At 41.4% G+C, this 20,447-nt stretch overlaps 1 protein-coding gene across 2 annotated transcripts in view; it reads right to left on the minus strand.

Annotated features, from left to right (window-relative positions):
* zgc:152951 (uncharacterized protein LOC569013 homolog) overlaps positions 1–20,447 on the minus strand; it is a 74,684-nt gene that overhangs the window by 34,605 nt on the left and 19,632 nt on the right. For both annotated transcript variants that reach the window (XM_060833712.1, XM_060833713.1), the window contains exons 2-5: positions 17,438–17,483; positions 10,779–11,197; positions 9,227–9,338; positions 210–362 (exon numbers count right to left, since the gene is read on the minus strand). In XM_060833712.1, coding sequence (XP_060689695.1) covers positions 210–362; positions 9,227–9,338; positions 10,779–11,030 — 517 coding nt within the window. In that variant the 5' untranslated portion in view covers positions 11,031–11,197; positions 17,438–17,483. The remainder of the gene's footprint in view (positions 1–209; positions 363–9,226; positions 9,339–10,778; positions 11,198–17,437; positions 17,484–20,447) is intronic.

Genomic DNA, 20,447 nt, shown 5'->3' on the forward strand with positions numbered 1-20,447 from the left:
AAGCATGGACAAAGAACTTCTCCTTTTGATGAATTAATTGCGGCACCCGAGCTTCTTTAAACATGCAACTTGATGTAATTTCTCAGAATTTTAAAATGTTATCATTGCACACAGGCAAACCTCTGTATGCAACCGAGAGACGGGAAGCGTTTGTTTGAATGATTTTTCAAATCACGGTGTGTACAAGAAGCTTCACCGAGCTGACTCACCAAGATTTTTGACTTCCATCAGCCAGTTGACTAATTTCTTCCCAGTGAAGGTATTTTGATGCATTTTCAGACAAGACCAGTGATTGCCAATAATACCACTTTCCTTGAATTCCAAGATCAGGTCTGCATATTCATCTCTTTTGCTTTTCAATTCTGTAAAGCAAGTAAAATATTCTGGCATTTTTGGGTATAGATGCATTAAAATTGCTTTAAAAGCATTACCTGATGAAGCAGCAGTGCTCCAAAAGCTTGGGATTTAAAATAAATCTGTTGGACCACAAACTGGCATCGTGTGACTTCTGACTTTGCCCACCCTAGCCCAACACCGCCACCTCCACATTTTAGATTAGTTTTCTCATCAGCAAATACAATCTGGAATAATCAGACATTTGGGGACAGATTTGGGCTGGCACGGTGGCTCAGTGGTTAGCACTGCTGCCTCAAAGCACCAGGGATCCAGGTTCAATTCCAGCCTCAGGCGACTATCTGTGTGGAGTTTGCACATTCTCCCCATGTCTCCATGGGTTTCCTTTGGGTTCCTCCCACAGTCGCAAAGATGTGCAGGTTAGGAGGATTGGCCATACTAAATTGCGTATAGTGTTCAGGGATATGCAGAATAGGTGAATTACCCATGGAAAATGCAAGATTACAGGATAAGGCACGGGATGCTCTTCAGAGGGTTGGTGTGGACACGATGGGCCAAATAGCCTGTTTGCATACAGTGGGGATTCTACGAATTTGATTTGTGGTCCAACAATGCGGTATAGCTGAATTGTCAAGTGCAAATTAATGCTCAATAATGAATGCTTATCCATGTCAATCACACTTCTGTTTCAGGTAATTTATAAGCCCATTTCACTTACAAAACCTAACACCAAAACCAAAAGTTGTCTTCTAGCCCTAGCCACCTCCTCTTCACCATGTATATAACCGTCCCTAATCAAAACAGGTCTTCTTTCTTGAAAAGAGGCATGAACAGTCCCCATTCTGCACAACTCTTTGATTGAGCTTGTTCTGTCTTTGAACAACATCCACAAAATCTAACCACATAATTATTCCATCAAATCAGGTAAATTTCTGGTCACTCCAATTATGATGAAACCCATTTCCAGCATTCTGCAAGAATTTATCCATCCATGTACATTCAATTCCAAGAGACTGTTTCAGATGCAGTTAATAACATGCAGTTCTGGCCAGCATAGGGGAGGGGACAGGCTTACTGCAAGGTTTTCAATAGCTCAGTCAGGACAGTTTGGAAATGACTAAAGAACAGTTCAAAAAAATACAGGAAATTACAGAAAGAAAGACAGAGAGAGGTAGGACCAATGTTGGAATGTTGCAATTCACTGAGAAGACAGTTGAACTACTCAAGATGCTGTGTAGTAGAACTGGGAGGCAGCCAAGTGCAGTGAATAACTTCCTATTGGACCTCAGGAAGCTGTAATAAGAACCAGCAGGCACATAAGTATTGGAGTCAAGACTCAGGAGTTGAGAAAGGTGGAAGGTCACTAGCTCTGTGTTGGGTAAAGGGGTGAAGGACTTAGAAGACGCCTGTGAGCACAAATATTTCAGACAGTGTGGTGGAAAAGCTCACAAAATGTATATGTTTGGTGTAGCTCAAAAACAGTGGAAAACAGGGAAAACGAATTCCTCCAGGTCAAAGGTGTGGCTATATACACATGCATGGGTCCTAACCACGCATGCCTCTTTTTGGAACATTCACTGTTCCAGTCCGACTTGGGCACTCCACCCACCAATCATTCCCCAGAACAACAACAATGTCAGTCTGCTCTCGTCCTGAATTGGAAAGTTCATCAATCTTACTTCTATTTTCCATCCTTGCCTCACCTTATTTGACTTCAGTGTTTCCATTTCTGGGAATAAACTATATATTCAATATCCATTTCCCATCTAATCGCAGAAGGTAACACTAGCCCTTTCAACTCCTCCTTCCTCACTCTGTCCCTGAACCATCTGAGACACTCTCTTGCTCCAGTACAGCAATATACTCCTTAACCAAGATTACTTCCCCCTTCCTTTCTTTTCTATCTTTCCTGAATAAATTATATGCAGAAATATTTATACCCAGCCTTGCCCTTCGTTGTGCTAGGTCTCTGTTATTGCTACATCATATTTTGACATGGCAATCTGCACCTATAACTTCCAGTTCTATTTACTGTACATTGGGCATTACATAGATGCACAATAATTCTGATTTGGATTTGATATATTTCTCCCTTTCTCCAACTTCACCTATTAATTTATTATTCTCCATGCTAGCGCCAGCTGTATTAAGTATTCTTTAAGACTTGATACTCTCTGGTAAGCTCTAGTAAATCTGAGATAGAGACGTTTCTGTTAAGCAAAGGTATTAAGGGATATGGACCAAAGACAGTCATATGGAGCTAGGCGACTGATCAGCCAAGACCTTACTGAACGTTGAGACAGACTCAAGGTGCTAAATGGCTTACTCTTGTTCCTACATTCCTCTATTATTCTCCCTTGATTCCCAGATCCCTGCCAATTTACAGTCGCACTGCTGCCTCACAGCACCAGGGACCCAAGTTCAATTCTAGCCTCGGGCGACTGTCTATGTGGAGTTTGCACATTCTCCCCGTGTCTGTGTGGGTTTCCTCTGGGTGCTCCGGTTTCCTCCCATAATCCAAAGATGTGCACGCCAGGTGAATTGGCCATGCTAAATTGCCCATAGTGTTAGGTGCATTATTCAGAGGGAAATGGGTTTGGGTGGGTTACTCTTCAAAGGGTTGGTGTGGATTTGGGGCCGAAGGGCCTGTTTCCACACTGTGGGGAATCTAACCTAAAAAAAAACTAAAAAGTAATTTTAAAGCATCCCTATAACATTAGCGAAGCACCCACAAGGATTTCAGTCCCAGCTCTGTTGGTGCAACTTGTCCATCTTCTATAGGTGCCCGTCTTCCCAAGAGCCAGTACCAGTGCCAGGAATCTAAAGCCCTCTCTCCTGCATCATCTTTCCAGACACACATTCACCTGCCTTTATCCTCCAACTTCTGTACTCACTTGCATGTGGCACTGAGATTACTACTTTATGATCCTACTTGCTACCTAAATTCCTATGCAAGTCTTTGGTACCAATGTACTTCACCTGGTCCATCTCTGACTCGTCCCTTTCTCAACATCTCTGTCTCCATTTCAGGGGATTGATTAGATACCAATATCCAAGACAAACGCACCAACTCCCACAGTTACTTCGACTATACATCCTCACATCCCATTTTCTGCAAAGACTCCATCCCATTTCTCCATCTCCCTGTTCTGACCATACTTACCTCCAGCAGGGCAGCCTCAGAAAAGTCCACCATTTTTTCTCAACCAAGGATTCCCCAGAGACCTTTCTGTGTTTTACACATCTCCTGCACTTCTGTCCTCATCCCTTCCCTCCCACAGCAAGGAAAGTGTCCCTTTGGTCCTTAGTTATGACCCCTCCAGTCTCTGCATCCAAAGGACTGTCAGCTGCCAGTTCCATCACCTCCAATGGGAAGCTACAACCAGACAAATATTCCTCTCCCCTCCCTTGTCAGCATTCTTTGGGACCATTCCCTTCAGGATATTTTGGGGATACTCCTACTCCACTCCCAACATTTTGCCACATTCCCACAGCACTCTTTATGCAATTACAGGAGGTGTCATAACTGCTATTTACCTTCTCCCTCCTCACTATCTGAGACCCCAGATGTACCTTCCAGGTGAAGCAACAACTTTCCTGTAGTCATAGAATCCTACAACACAGAGACAGACCCGCTGGCCCAAACTGGTCCATGCCAACCAAAATGTTTGCTCATGCTAACCTCATTACTCTACACTTGGCCCATATCTTTCTAATCTTTTCCTATTCATACATTTATTCAAATGCCTTTTAAATGCTGTTAATATACCTGCCTTGACCACTTCCGCTGACAGCTCATTCACCATGCGTACCACCCTCTGTGTAAAGAAGTTGCCCCCCAGGCTCCCTATTATTCGTTGCCCTCTAACCTTAAACTGATACCCTCTAGTCCTCAATTCCCCAGCCCTGGGAAAAGACTAAGTACATTCATCCTATCCATGTCTCTCATGATATTGTACACCTCTATAAGGTCTCCTGTCAGTCTCGTATGCTCTAAAGAAAATTGTCCTAGCTTGTGCAAGCTGACCACTGAGTTCAGGCAACATCCTTGAAAATTTTTTCTGCGCTCTTTTCAGTTTAATAACATCTTTCCAAGGTGACCAAAACTGAACACAATACTCGAAGTGCGGCCTCACCAACGTCCTGTATAACTGCAACATAACTTCCCAATTTCTGTACTCAATGCCCCAACTGATGAAGGCCAGTGTGCCAAAAGCTTTCTTCACTGCCATGTCTATCTGTGGCTCCACTTTCTGAGAACTGTGAACCTGAACTCCAAGATCCCTCTGTTTCACTACAGTCCCTAAGGCTCTATCATTCACCATGGAACTCCTACCTTGATTTGACTTACCAAAATGGAACACCTCACATTTATCTATATTAAACTCCATTTGACATTTGTTGGCCCATTTCCCCAGCTGATCAAGGTCCTGTTGCAATTTCTGATGACCTTCCTCACTGTCCACGATGCTGCCTTTTTTAGTGTCATCTAATGATGCGTTGTACATTCTCATCCAAATCATTGATATAGATAACAAATAGTAATGGGCCCAGCACCGACCCCTGAGGCACTCCACTAGTCACAGGCCTCCAGTCCAACAAGCATCCTTCACTATTACCCTCTGTTCCCTACCATTAAGCCAATTTTATATCCAAGTTGCACCTTCATCTAGATTCCATACGATCTAACCTTCCAGAGCAGCCTATCATATGGAACCTTATCAAAGGCCTTACTGAAATCCATATAGACTATGTCAATCACCCTGCCCTTGTCAACCATCCTGGTCACTTCACCAAAGGACTCTAGCAAATTTGTGAGGCATGATCTCCCACTCACAAAGCCATGCTGATCAATCCTAATCAAACTCTGTCTTTCCAAACGGATGTATATTTTATCCCTCAGAATCTTCTCAAGTAACTTACCTACCACAGATGTTAAGCTTACTGGTCTATAGTTCCCAGGCTTTTTTTTGCAGCCTTTCTTGAATAATGCATAACATTCGCTACCCTCTTGTCTTTCTGGATCTCACCTATGGCTAACGATGATGCAAACATATTAGCCAGGGCCACTGCAATTTCTTCTCTGCCTCTTGCAGTTTTCATGGATCTATCTGGTCAGGACCAGGAGATTTAACCAACTTCATACATTTTAATACATCCAACACTTCCTCTAATGTGATATGGACTGTCCCCAAGATATCACTACTAACTTGCCCAGGTTCCTAAGTCTTCATGTTTTTTTCCAAGGTAAACACAAAGAAGAAATATTCATCGAGAACCTTGCCCACCTCCTGCGGTATGACACATCCATATCCACTTTGGTCCTTCAGGGACCCTATTCTTTTTCCAGTTCCTCTTTTTCCTTTAATATATTTAAAGTACCTCTTTGGATTCACCCTAATCTTCTTGGCCAAGGCTATCTCCTGCTCCCTTTTCGACTTCCTGATTTCCTTTTTCAGTAAATTTCTGTATTCCTCTAGGGTTTCCCTCGATCCCAGCTTCCTGTACCTGAGCCATGATCCAAAGATGTGTAGGTCAGGTGAATTGGCCATGCTAAATTGCCCATAGTGTTAGGTGCATTAGTGAGAGGGAAATGGGACTGGGTGGTTTACTCTTTGGAGGGTCAATGTGGACTTGTTGGGCCGAAGGGCCTGTTTCCACACTATATGGAACCTAATCTAATCTAATCTTTCGGGTCAAAACCTCAATATCTCATCAACTAGGGCTCCCTATTCCTGCCAACCTTGCCCTTCACCCTCACAGGAACTTACAGACCATGAACTCTAGCTATATCACTTTTAAAGGCCCCCAGTTGCCAGAGGTTCCCTTGCCTGCAAACAAACTACTCCAAACAACCCCTGCAAGCTCCTGTCTAATTCCATAAAAATACTGGTTAGAATTTGAATCAGTGGACCAGTTTTGTCCCTCTCCATAACAATTCTAAAATTAATAGGAACATGGTCACTGATCCCAAAGTGCTCCCCCACTGTCACCTCCGTCACCTGTCCTGTCTACTTCCTAAGAGTAGGTCGAGTTCTGACTCTTCCCAAGTAGGACTATCTGTATGCTGCTTGAGGAAACTTTCCTGAAAGCACCTAACAAATTCCACCCCATCTAAGCTCTGAACCCTCTGGCCGTCCCAATCTATGTTAGTAAAATTTAAATCCCCTACTGTGACACCCCTATTGTTCCTGTAAGTCTCCCCAGTCTCCCTGCTATTTATTCCTCTAATTCCCATTGACTACCTGGGGGCTAGAGTACAACTCCAATAATGTCACCATTTTCTGCTTATTTCTTAGCACCACCTACAAAGCCTCACTGGATGATCGTTTAATTATTTCATCTGATACATGCCTTAATCAAAAATGCAACTCCCCATTCTCTCCTTCCACCACCTCTGTACCTTCCTAAAGAAACTGTACCCTGGCACATTAAGCTACCAGTCCTGTCCCTCCCTCAGCCATGTTTCTGTCATGGCTATAATATCCCAGTCCCACTTATCTATCCACGCCCCAAGTTCATCAGCCTTACCTGTCAGCCCTCTTGCATTGAGATAAATGCCATTTAATCCAACAGGCATTCCTTGCTCCCTATCATGTTCCAGCCTCACCTGTCTCTTCAACTTCCTATTTCTGACTACTGTATCTCCTTTGAACCTTGTATTTGCCTCCCTGCTGCTCAGGATTCCACCCCCCTGCCAATCTAGTATTTCATTCAGCCTATTCTAATGTATTCACTGTTGACAATGTGGTCTCCTCTACACTGGGGAGACAAAACACAGACTGGGTGGTCACTTGATCAGTTTGCAAAATGACCCACAGCTTTCAATTGTCTGTCATTTCAACACATCTCTGTTGCAGGTCAACTACAGTGTTCCAACAAGCCTTAATGCAAGCTCAAAGAGCAGTATCTCATTTTCTACTTGGGAACCTTGTAACGTCTAGGACTCAACATTGTATTCAACTTTTGAGCCTGATTCCATTTTTCATGTTTTTTTTAACACCCCCTCCCCCCCCAAACCCGGTCATGTTAACAAATGAGTTGCTTTTAGCACAGTCACCCACGTCCATGTACTCCTGGGCCCATTGTCACATTATGTGGGTTGCATTCAGCATAGCTTAACCCGTTTTCTCATTTTTAGCTCTTTTTACCACTTATTCAGCCTCTCTTCTCTCCTGCTATCCTTCATCTCCTTGTTTACCTACCACTTTCATATCTCCCTCTGGGCTCCTTCTATACATATCTGCACACCTCTCCCTATCGCCTCAACTGTTCCCTTCTCCCGTCCACTCCGTCCCCTTCTCTCAATGGACTGAAAGGCATTTTTCTACACTATAGAGTTCTCGGACTCTGTTTCTAATTTTCCACATACCTCATATCCCATTAAGGTGAATCATTTTAATATTGCTATTCAACAATAATATAACATTTTATAAATTGTGACATCCTTCATCCATTCTTGAATAGTTCAAGATACATTTAATAATTTTTAGCTTTTGAATATTCAACTAATTATAGACTGAATAGAAAACAAAATTAGACACAGCAGCCTGTCATATTTGGTTGGTGTACTTACCTTACATTTGGAAGCCATGCCTGACAAATCTGCTAGAATTCTTTGAGGAAGTAATGAACAGGTTAGACCAAGGAGAGCCAATGGATGTTATCTACCTGGACTTCAAGAAGGCCTTTTGATAAGATATCGCACAGGAGGCTACTGAGTAAGATAAGGGCCCATGGTGTTACAGGCAAGGTGCTAGCACGGATAGAAGCTTGGCTGTCTGGCAGGAAGCAGAGAGTGGGGATAAAAGGGTCCTTCTCAGGATGGCAGCCAGTGACAACAGATGTTCCACAAGGCTCAGTGTTGGGACCACGGCTTTTCATTTTATACATTAACGATCTAGACGAAGGAACTGAGGGTATTCTGGCTAAGTTTACAGACGGTACAAAGATAGGTAGAGGGACAGGTAGTATTGAGGAGGTGGGCGGGGCTGCAGATGGATTTGGTCAGGTTAGGAGAGTGAGCAAAGAAGTGGCTGATGGAGTACAACGAGGGAAAGTGTGAGGTCATGCACTTTGGGAGGAAGAATAGAGGCATAGACTATTTTCTAAATGGGGAGAAAATTCAAAAGTCTGAAGTGCAAGGAGACTTGAGAGTTCTAGTCCAGGATTCTCTCAAGGTCAACTTGCAGGTCAGGTCAGTAGTTAGGAAGCCAAATACAATGATGGTATTTATTTTGAGAGGACTTGAATATAAAAGCAGGGATGTACTTCTGAGGTTCTATAAGGCTCTGGTCAGACCACATTATTGTGTGCAGTTTTGGGCCCGATATCTCAGGAAGAATGTCCTGGTCCTGGAGGGTTTTCAAAGGAGATTTACGAGAATGGTCACAGGAATGAAAAATGTAATATATATGGAACGTTTGAGGGTTTATACTCGATAGAGTTTAGAAGGATGAGAGGGGATCTAAATGAAACAACCAGAATACTGGATGGCCTGGACAGAATAGATGTTGGGAAGATGTTCCCATTGGTGGAAGAGACTAAGATCTGAAGGCATAGCCTTAAAGTAAAGGGGAGACCCTTTAGAACAGGGATAAGGAGAAACTTCTTCAGCCAAAGAGTGGTGAATCTATGGAATTCGTTGCCAAGGAAGGCTGTGGAGGCCAGGTAGTTGAGGATATTTAAGACTGAGATAAGTAAGTTCTTGACTATCAAGGGATCAAAGGCTATGAGGAGAAAGCAGGAGAATGGAGTTGAAAACTTATTAGCCATGACTGAATGGCAAAGCAGACTGGATGGGCTGAATGGCCTATGTCTTATGATCTTAATAGTTATCCTTAGTATATATGTTATCTTCCTTTCTACTTACCTTCAACTGGTGCTTTTTTTACAATTGTTTCTGGTTCAGGAATTGGAGGTGCATCGGAAGGTACTGGATTATTCTTAACATTGTCAATCAGATTGTCCAGCTCATCTGGTGACTGGTGAAAAAAGGAGTGATTTGTAGTCTCTCATTACTGTACTGCAGTAATCGGAAAAAAAAGGTACATTGCAACGTTCATTTGTAGAACTGCTCATAGTTTTTAACCCAACAGAGAGCTATCGAGACAATCATACAAACAAAAAGATTCCTACAAAGGGCCATTCTTAAGATATTGTCTTCAAACATTCCAAATTGTTGGAAATTTTTCGTCCACAAGACAACATGTATTGTATTAGGTACCTCTAAAATAAAACTTCTTATCTTTGTGCTGCCAACTATTTAGTCATTTATTTTTATCCTATTCCATTTCTCTATTCACTCCTCCCTTATTGAGACAATGGCAGCATTAACGTAGTAATCAGTATGCTACTGTAATAAATTGGAACATGGAGGAGGAAGTAATAAAATCTTGTCAGAAAGGCAGGGCAACAATCATGGCATGTTTCAATGTGCATATAGACTGGAAAAGTTGGAGGGATCTCAGTTAATCAGAAGTTAGTGCATTCACAAAGTTTTTTTATTGAATCTGCACCTCCCCCATTCACTGTTCATTTTCATATTTTTGGAATTAAGGTTACCTCCAAAGCTCTGAGGAAGGGTCATTAAAAGTGTTAATTTTCCACAGATTCTGACTGACCTGCTATTTCGATTTTTATTTAATTCATATTGCTTTGCTCTTCTGTGAAAATCACTGCATAGTGACAATGTTATCAAGATCTTTAACCACAAGTTATGTTACTTCTTCGTATTCAATTCAAACTGTATTACTGGGAACATTCAGGTAGTATATGTGGAGAGAGAAACAAAAATGTTGCCTGACCTGATAACTTGCACAGTTTTTGTTGCCTTACTCATTCCTGTTCAATAACATGTTGCACCAAGAAAGGCAGAGTCAAATGAACCTTAATGATTTCAAACATTTTATTTTGTCAGAACCGGTTGAACCAGTTGATTCAATGGAATGGATATCTGTTCTATCTGCTGATGTTGCGAGATACATGAAAGATTAAAACTTTCTATACATTAAACACTATTCACAAACTACAATACTGGAAAATTGCTTTGCTTTTACATCAGTGTTGGCAGCTTATAAATAACACATGCTCAACACAAAACAAAATTATTCTTGACAATCTAATTAGGCTGTAACAGTTGAGGATCAACCAATTTGCATTATGACATGCTAATTCAGTGACAGACCACAACACTTCATGCACTTTGAGACATCTTTTAATTGTCGCAGTACCTACAAATATCCATTAACCCAGCAAAGTCACTTTGGCAATTTTTCTCTAACACTAACATTTTTGTCCTTGAATTTCTACCAATCAAATAAAAATGAGACAGTTACACCGAAGCTTGAACATTCATAACGAAAACATCCTACTCACTTACTGCATTATCATATGATTGTATATTTATAACCAATTATACGTACCAAATTTGTGAAATCATTGTTTCCACCAACATGGATGTTGTTAAAGAAGATTTGTGGTACAGTAAGGTACCCAGTGAGATTGATAATCTGCTGATGTATCTCAGGACTATCCTTTAAATTGACTTCAAAAAACGGGAGACCCAGATTATTCAAGCGAGCTTTGGCCCGTAAACAATGAAGACACCCTGCAATAGTGTAAACTGTAATCCTGCCTTTTAATTCCTGCAGGGCCACTGGTTCGTCTGCCTCCATTTCAGATTTGTGGACTGAAGAATGTTTTGCCAATCTGCATTTGTTTATGTCCTACTGTTGGAGTTCCTTCACAGCTGCCTTGTACAATAAGTCATTCACTGTGGCTTATCAACGCTGTGTCCCTTTGTTCCTTCTTCTCCGTGTGCCTGGCACTGCATTCTCAATTTCTAAAAGATAGAATTGCCCCAAATGAGCTCAGGTTACAGGAGAAAAAGTGCTTGTATTTAACAGCCGCAGTTCACAGCCTCCGGCTCATCTCAAAACACGTCACAAAAATAAACTACTTTTGAAGTGAGATCACCTATCTCAGTTTACCCTAGTACAGTCAAGCACAGATGACTAAAAAAATGTTCACTCCCTAAACTCTGTTCTTACTTCCTGTAAACACTGAACATTTTAGCATTTCTTGCTCAGAAATAAAGTTTATCCCAAGTTGATAAAAGAGCAATACCACTCTCTAAAACAGAGTGGGAATTGTAGACAATGTATACAATATACAATAACTAAGTTGGGACTTCTACATATTTTCATAGTTATACATGTTGGCACAGATCATCCCATTGTATTGTACCGATAGTGTGGGTGTGAATTCTAAAGTATCCTAATGTTAATTCGATTCATGTGTCAACTCTAAGAATCCAGCGGAGATGCTATTAAACAGGCTGAGCAGACAAATGCATAGATAGGAAGGTATCTCAGTGGTGATGTTACCATTCTGTAAGTCAGATGTTATTACTGGACAAGTTAGATCCTAGACTGAAACCTATCTGGATAGATCATATTGGATTTTATTTTGGTTTCAACACAGTGGTCTCTTGATGAAACATAAGCATGCAATGTTGCACAACAGATGTTTTTTAACAAAAGAAATGATGATTAGAATAGAATAAAGCAAACCATCTACTTATAATAAACTTTTTAAAACACACAGTAAAAATATAATCCCATTAATATTAAAACACTCAGTTATAAACAATCTGTTCATGCCTGGCTAAAGTACATTGCTTTCTTCTTCTAAGTCATTAAAATATGGTCTCAGCACTGATCCCTGTGGAACCTCACTGACTACCGGTCACATGTGCGAAAAAGAACCCCTCATCTTCGCTCACTGTTTCCTATCCATTAGTTAATTCTCTATGCATGCCAATATACTACCACACCATGGCCTCTCATCTTATGCCTTACCCTTTTGTCGGGTACCATGTTGAATGTATTCGGACTTCTACAAGACAATACCGCTACTGATTCCCTTCTATTTAATATGGTTAGGCTTTCCTCAAAGAACTAGAATAAATTAGACAGACATGTTTCATTTTTACAAAGCCATGCTGATTCTACTTGATTATATTATGAGTTTTCAGATGTGCTGCTATTCTTTCTTTAATAATTGATTCCAATATTTTTCCAACAATATAGATATTAATCAGTCCACAATTGCCCACATTTTGCCTCTCTTCCTTTTTGAATAGGGGTGACACATTGACATCTTCGCGATATTTCTCCAGGATCCAAGGATTTTAGGAAAATTACATCCAAGCCTACACTCTTTTAGGATCCCAGGATGCAAGCCATCATTGTGGGCTGGTCACCACCAGGAATGTGAGACAGGCAAGTGTTATGGGAGATGAAAGTGGGTTGCAAAGCTGTTACTGTTGGTGCATGTGGGGAGATGTCCCAACCAAATGAGTAAGCAGGGCAGAAGGCACAGATGGTTAGTGATGTCAGGAGTTGTGGTGGGAAACAGTGAGTGAAGAAAGATATTGCAGGCATGATTGAGAGTGGTACAGCATGAGCTTTAGTAGGAGATACGACAAGTAGCAGAGATAGAGACAGTGTGAGGTATCAGAGAGAGGACGGTGGCACTTACCCTGTCAGAATGGAGATCATTGATCTTCTTCCTACAGTGCTGAGCATTCCTCCAGATGGCTGAGACTGCTTTAATCAGGGTGGCAATCCCAGACTTGGGGGGCGGCACGGTGGCACAGTGGTTAGCACTGCTGCCTCACAGTGCCTGAGACCCGGGTTCAATTCCTGACTCAGGCGACTGACTGTGTGGAGTTTGCACGTTCTCCCCGTGTCTGCGTGGGTTTCCTCCGGGTGCTCCGGTTTCCTCCCACAGTCCAAAGATGTGCGGGTCAGGTGAATTGGGCATACTAAATTGCCCGTAGCGTTAGGTAAGGGGTAAATGTAGGGGTATGGGTGGTTTGCGCTTCGGCGGGTCGGTGTGGACTTGTTGGGCCGAAGGGCCTGTTTCCACACTGTAAGTAATCTAATCTAATCTTAATGGTCTGGTGTCAAGGCCTCCACTGCTAGTTCTGGAGTAAGAGAAAGTCTTACTTCTCCACTATACAATCCAGCAGGACCTCTAAGTTCTTTCTCACAAAGCAGTCACTAGTTTCCCTCTGTCTATCACATCTCAGTCAGGAATTATGTGGAATAGCTCTGGACTGACAAATGTTTGCCTGAATGCACAGTGGGCTTTTAAAGACAGTGCAAATACAAGGGATGCCACTATTACAGTGGATAGCTGCTGAGTGGCGTGTTGTTCCAGGTTTGTGTAAAGATTTGTAGCTTGGATGCCAGCTGTAGTTAGAACATAACATAAATAGCATAAGAATTAGGAGCAGGAGTAGACCATCTGGCCCTTTGAGCTTACTCCACCAGCCAATAAGATCATGTTGAAGCCTCAGCTCCATTTACCCGCCTGCTCATCATGACCCTTTATTCTTGTACTGTTCAAAAATCTATCTTTGTCTTAAAAACATTCAACGAGGTAGCCTCAAATGCTTCATTGGGCAGTGAATTCCACAGATTCACGATCCTTTGGATGAACAAGTCCTTCCTCAATGCAGTCCTAAATCTGCTTACCCTTAATCTTAGGCATTGCCCTCTAGTTCTAGTTGCACCCACCAGTGGAAACATCCTCTCTTTTTCTATCTTATATATTCCTTTCATAATTTTATATGTTTCTATAAAATCCCCCCTCATTCTTCTAAATTCCAAGGAATATAATCCAGTCTATTCAGTCTCTCCTCATAAGCCAAGCCCCTCAACTCTGGAATCAACCTAGTGAACCTCCCCTGCATCCCTTCTCGTGCCAGTATATTATTTCTCAAGTAAGGAGACCAAAGCTGCATACAGTACTCCAGATGCAGCCTCATCAGCACCCTATACAGTTGCAACACAATCTCCCTGCTTTTAAACTTAACCCCTTTAGCAATGAAGGACACAATTCCATTTGCCTTCCTAATTACTGATTGTACCTGCAGACCAACCTTCTGTGATGCATGTACAAGGACACTTTTTAGTATTCAAGTAATGGTCCTTTTTACTGTTTTTCCTACCGAAATGGAAGACTTCACATTTATTAATATTGCATTCCATCTGCCAAACCTTTGCCCACTCATTTGAACTACCTAAGTCCCTTGGCAAAGTTTCACAGTCCGCTGCACACTTTGCTCTACCATTCATGTTAGTGTCACCCGCAAACTTTGATATGAGATGTGGTCCCCAACTCCAAACCATCTATGTAAATTGTGAATAATTGTGGTTCCAACGCTTATCCCTGACGCACACCACTAGTTACTGATTGCCAACCAGAAAAGCACTCATTTATTCCCACTCTTTGTTTCCTGTTAGTTAACCAATTCTCTAGCTATGCTAATACATTGTCTGTAATACCTTGCATCTGTAACTTATGCAGCAGCCTTTTGTCCGGCACCTTGTTGAATACTTTTTGGAAATCTAGATATACCACATCTATTGGGTCCCTGCTATTCTCTGGGCTCATAATTTCTTCAGGAATTCTAGCAGAATAGTTAAGCTTGACCTGCCCTTCATGAACCCATGTTCTGTCTACCCAACAGGATAATTTCTATTGTGATGCCTTGCCATTTCTTCCTTGATAATAGACTCAAGCATTTTTCCCATGACAGAAGTTAAGCTAACTGGTCTGCCTCCCATTTTAAACAGTGGCATCACATTTGCTGTTGCCCAAATTGCCGGAACTGTCCCAGAGTCCAATGAGTTTTGGAAAATTACCAGAAGTGCATTTGCCATTTCTCCTGCCATCTCTTTTAATACCATGGGATGCATTCCTCCAGGACTGGCAGACGTGTCTACCCTTAGCTCCATTAGCTTACCCAACACTACCTCTTTCATGATAATTATTGTTTCTAGGTCCTCACCTACCTTTACCGCTTTGTCAATTTCTGGCGTGTTATTCATGATGTTCACTGTGAAGACTGATACAAAATACCTATTCAATAACTCATACCATTTCCACATATCCCATTACTAAATTCCCCTTCTCATCCTCTAAAGGACCAATCTTTACTTTAGTCAGTTGTTGTGGGTATGTTTGCTGAGCTGAGAATTAGGTTTGCAGACGTTTTGTCCCCTTTCTACGTGGCCTCCTCAGTGCTGTGAAACCTCCTGTGAAGTGCTGCTTTACTGTGGTTAAATTAGATTAGATTCCTTACAGTGTGGAAACAGGCCCTTTGGCCCAACAAGTCCACACCAACCCTCCAAAGCGCGACCCACCCAGACCCATTCCCCTACATTTACTCCTTCACTGAACACTCCGGGCAATTTAGCACGGCCAATTCACCTAACCTGCACATTTTATTTTGGACTGTGGGAGGAAACCGGAGCACCCAGAGGAAACCCACACAGACACGGGGAGAATGTGCAAACTCCACAAAGACAGTTGCCTGAGGCGGGAACTGAACCAGCGTCTCTGGCACTGTGCCACACAAATTTATTTGGTTTCATTCCCCTACTTCCAGTTGCTTGGTATATCAAGTCTCGGTCAGTGTGTTTATTAATGGAGGCTGTGGATGAATACCATGCTTCTCGAAATTCTTTGGCTGTTCTCAGCTACAGACTCCATCAAAAACCACATTGACCTACACCCGATATACCGACCACTGCAACGAACAACCGGAAACAGCGGGAATGAAACCAACTAAATTCCAACCAAAGCAGCATTTCACAGGAGGATCCACAGCACTGAGGATGTCAAAATGTCTGTGAACCAACTTCCCAGCTCAGCGGACGTACTCACAATAACTGTTTCAGAACAATGCACAGTAAAATGGAGTGGGAAACAGATGGGAGACATGCCACAGGGGCTTGGTAAGCAATTAGTGAGCTGGGTTTGGTAAGATACGGGAAAGAAAAACTTGCTCAGCCTCGCGGCAAAATACAAATACTAAAAAAGCTCAAAACTACTAGGACTTCACCAAAACAAAACGTAAGATTCAACCCAAGTGAATTGATCTATACCCTAGCCTAGTATACCAGTTCACTTCAGCTAGCTCAGCTTTATAGCCACATAGTTGTCTTTACGTTTAAGTCTTAGCACCAATCTTCTCTTTTCCAATTTGAGTGTAAAATTTAATCATATTGTGGTTGCATAATTTCAATCATTTTCTGAGAGCTTATCATTTGAGTATACCATTATCTTAATTATCATTTGTTTGTAGCATATTTTAATTTCTTATTCTGTTTTTCATTTTATATTTTCTCCACATCTTTAATTGACCATTTTTAGTGTCTTTCTTAAACATATTACATTCCCTTTCAGTTACCCTCTTCCTTGTTAGTAGACATTATAAATGGCTTTTTCTTTAGACTTAATCCTAACCTTTAATTCTACATGGTATTTATCTAACTAGTGAGCTCTATTGATTTCTTACTGATCTATTTTGGCATTTTTTTCAAAAGTGTTCACTCTACCTTCCGGGACTCTTTTGTAATTCCTTCATAGTTGGCTTTTTCCAATCTATTTCAGATGTCCAACGTCTGTAATACTTTGCTTCAGTGTACTAATATACTTTCATTATATTGGTACATACCGTTTGTTTTGTGGTTTTATGAGCATAGGTCTGGATTGTATGTTTCTTCAATGCTGATTTTGAAGTTGGGTTAGGCACATAAAATCCAATGGTTGACTTGCATGTTGCTTGCCCACAATCGTGCCCCCCACCATCCCATCTCAACGTTATCAGCAGCAATTTAACTGGTGTCAACTGGTCCTCCCACCAGTGAGCCAACTGAGTGTCTCCGGTATGTAATTATCACTTCACATAACAGGGATTTAAGTGGACAGGGTAATAGTGAGCAGCGGAAAGAATCCCTACTTAGTGAGGCCATCGGGCCCACTGGACACATAACCCCAAAAGTGAATCTTGTATCTTCAAGCAAGACATTCTACACACCATGCTAAGTGTCTGCATTAAGAATTAAATATTAACAAAATACAATCATAATAACCAAGCTGGGATAATTTATTACATACATGACTGAGATTTTAGCATGGATAACAATTTACATCTTCAATGCTACAATTTGCCAACAGTTTAAATTCTTTTTAAAAAACTGAGTATTATTTTAAAAATACTTACAGGGCCAATGTGTAACAGTAATTTAGTGGATCAGACCATTCATGACCTGTAGAGAAGAAAACACTGCAAATAAGACATCTTAAAATATCCAGTCAGAACTTGCTTTCCTATGAATTTTCTCTTCTTTCTGAAGACTTATGAAAGTCAATTTGGGTGGGCATTAGTGGCAACCCAAGTACTGATTTGAGATGCGTTCTGAATGCTGTGCTTCACTTTGAGGAACAAAAAGGGAAATTCTACTAAGTTTAGTCAATATTCTTAGACTAGAGGTCTCATGCAATGGCTCTAAAACCAGCAAATCTAGCTCATCAAACTAACAGATATTGAGATAGTTTTCAGATAATGCTGTCTGGACAAGATTAACTTGACTGGGAGGAATGTAATGGCACAATAGTTTATCTATTAACATAAACATTTCCATTTCTTTAAAGTAAGTAAAAGATAGAACGAGTGAGTTAGACACGTTCAGCTTTTCCTTTACTATATAAGTTATCTCATTTTATATTACTGACATAGAACAGTACAGCACAGCAAAAGATCCTTTGGCCCACCATGTCCATGCTGACCATGATGCCATTATAGTCAGCTTTTTCGCTGTCTGCTCGTGTATTTGTCTAAATGACTTGTAAACATTGCTGTCATATCTGCTTCTACCACTATCCCTGGCAGTGCATTTCAGGCACATACCACTCTATGTGTAAGAAAACCTGCCACGAATATCTCCTTTAGTCTCTCTCTCTCTCACACTCACCTTAAACCTACATCCCCAAGTACTCGTTATTTTCGGACTGGGATATCCATGCTATCCAGGCATCTCATAATTTTTATCAGGTTGCCCTTCAGCCTCCAATGCTCGCACAAAAACAGTCCAAGTTTGTCCAAACTCTCCTTCTAGTTAATTTACTCCAATACAAATAACTTCCTGGTAAACCTCTTGTGCATGCTCTCCAAAGCCTACACATCCTTCCTATAATGTAGCGTCCAGAACTGGACTCAATAGTCTAAATGAGGACTAAAGTTTTATACTGCAACTTTTATGCTCAATGCTCTGACCAATGAAGGCAAGCATGCCATATGCCTTCTTTACTACCTTATCCATTTGTGCTGCCACTTTCAAGGAACTTGGACTTGTAGCCCAAAATCCCACTGCACATCAATGCTCTTAAAGGCCTACCATTTTCAGTATACTTTACTCTTGCATTTGACCTCCCAAAATTCATTCCCTTGCACTTGTCCGGATTAAACTCCATCTGTTATTTTTCCACCCCACTTTCCAATTAAACTATATCTTGCCGCATCCTTTGGAAACCTTCCTCACGATCCACAGCTCTATACCAATTTTCATGTTATCTGTAACTTATTCAGACTGCTGACATTTTCATCCAAATGATTTATATAGATTCCAAACAATGGAGATCCACATTGATCCTTGGTTACAGATGTCAAGTCAGAAAAACATCCCCCCTCAACATGCTGTCTTCTATGATCAAGTCAATTTTGTGTAGGTAATTAATGTAGCGAGTTTGTTAAGATAAGATAAGATAACTCACTAGGCCTCACAGTAACAACATTCCAAACATTTCAATCCATCACAGATTTAGCCAAAAAAAATTCTGCCCTCGGGGACAATTGTGCATTCACTGAAGGTGGTGTGAAAGTTTGCAAAAAGGGCAAATAGGCCCTGGAGAATTACTTGCACTCTTCTTGCAACTCAGTAATTAAGTGCTGAATGAGAAGATCTGTGAGACCTTCTAGACTGGCCAGCATTTAAGGCCCATTACGTGGCCTATTACGACCCTCAATTTGCCACTAGCTCAAATACCTGCTTTCCTGGCAAGCAGAAATGTAACTAGACTTAAAACCAGGATGGCAGCCTTACCCAATTGGGGGATGGCTTTTGTTTGGCAAGCTTGCCAGCCTCTAACCAGCTTCTGGTTAAGTAGGACTTCAGCATCAAGACTTGCGTTTCACCGAGAAGCTCATCAGTAAACTCTTGTCATGCTAACTTACAGCCCAACTTGGCATACCCTGTCCTTGGTGGAGATCATGAGCCAGACATCGTTCAACACTCCAGCCCTGCACAATGGTGCCGCAAAATGGAAAATGCCAATCAATGCTCCCCTACATGAAAGCAAATACAGAAGTCTCCTAGTTTTGAAACAAACCTAAGCACGAGAGTAGTCCCCAAAACTTTGACATACATATTATATACAAGAATAAAAATCATGGATCTATCAATCATAATGATTCACATACCATTGAATCACAAATCAAAACTACCACAGTACAGAAGTCATCCCACAATTGTGCAAAGTAAAATCTCAAGAATAAGTTTGGAACCCAGAGCCACTTCAATGAGGTCACAAAACACCTTCAGTGACATCAAACCTATTATTATTACCACTGAATAATTTGGGAATGTAAAATAAATAATTGCAACCACTTGAGGATCCAGTTAGTAGCTCTTCAGATCAAACTTCTCTGACAGCATCCTGGTGGGGCACAGCCTATTAGAGGCTGGAATTCTGCTACTGCGGTGGTGAGTTCAAGTTAGAAACTTTCATACCCCCATGCCAATGCCACCATCACCTGCACATGTCAACTCATGGAAATATCGAAAATAGCAGCAGGAAACCTTTTGACCCTTTGAACCGGCTTCATAATTGAACATGATCACGGCTGATCCTCTATCTCAGCAGTACACTGTGCTCTCTCCACATATACTTTTGACACCTTTAGTCTCTCAAAATATATCTATTTCTTTCTTAAACATATTCAGCAACTTGGCCTCTGTAGCATTCTGTAATACAGAATTTCACAGGTTCACCACCCTTCCAGTGGAGAGGTTTCTCCCCATCTCAGTCTAATTGCATATCCTGAGACCGTTACACCTTCTTCTAGACAGCCCTGGCCATGAGAAACATCAAGCCTACATCCAGCCTATCCAGCTACATGTTTCAATGAGATTGCCCTTATTCTTCTCAAAACTAGTGGATATCAGTCAACCCAA

This window comes from Hemiscyllium ocellatum, chromosome 12 (genome assembly GCF_020745735.1).
Source record: "Hemiscyllium ocellatum isolate sHemOce1 chromosome 12, sHemOce1.pat.X.cur, whole genome shotgun sequence".
Lineage (NCBI taxonomy): Eukaryota > Metazoa > Chordata > Chondrichthyes > Orectolobiformes > Hemiscylliidae > Hemiscyllium > Hemiscyllium ocellatum.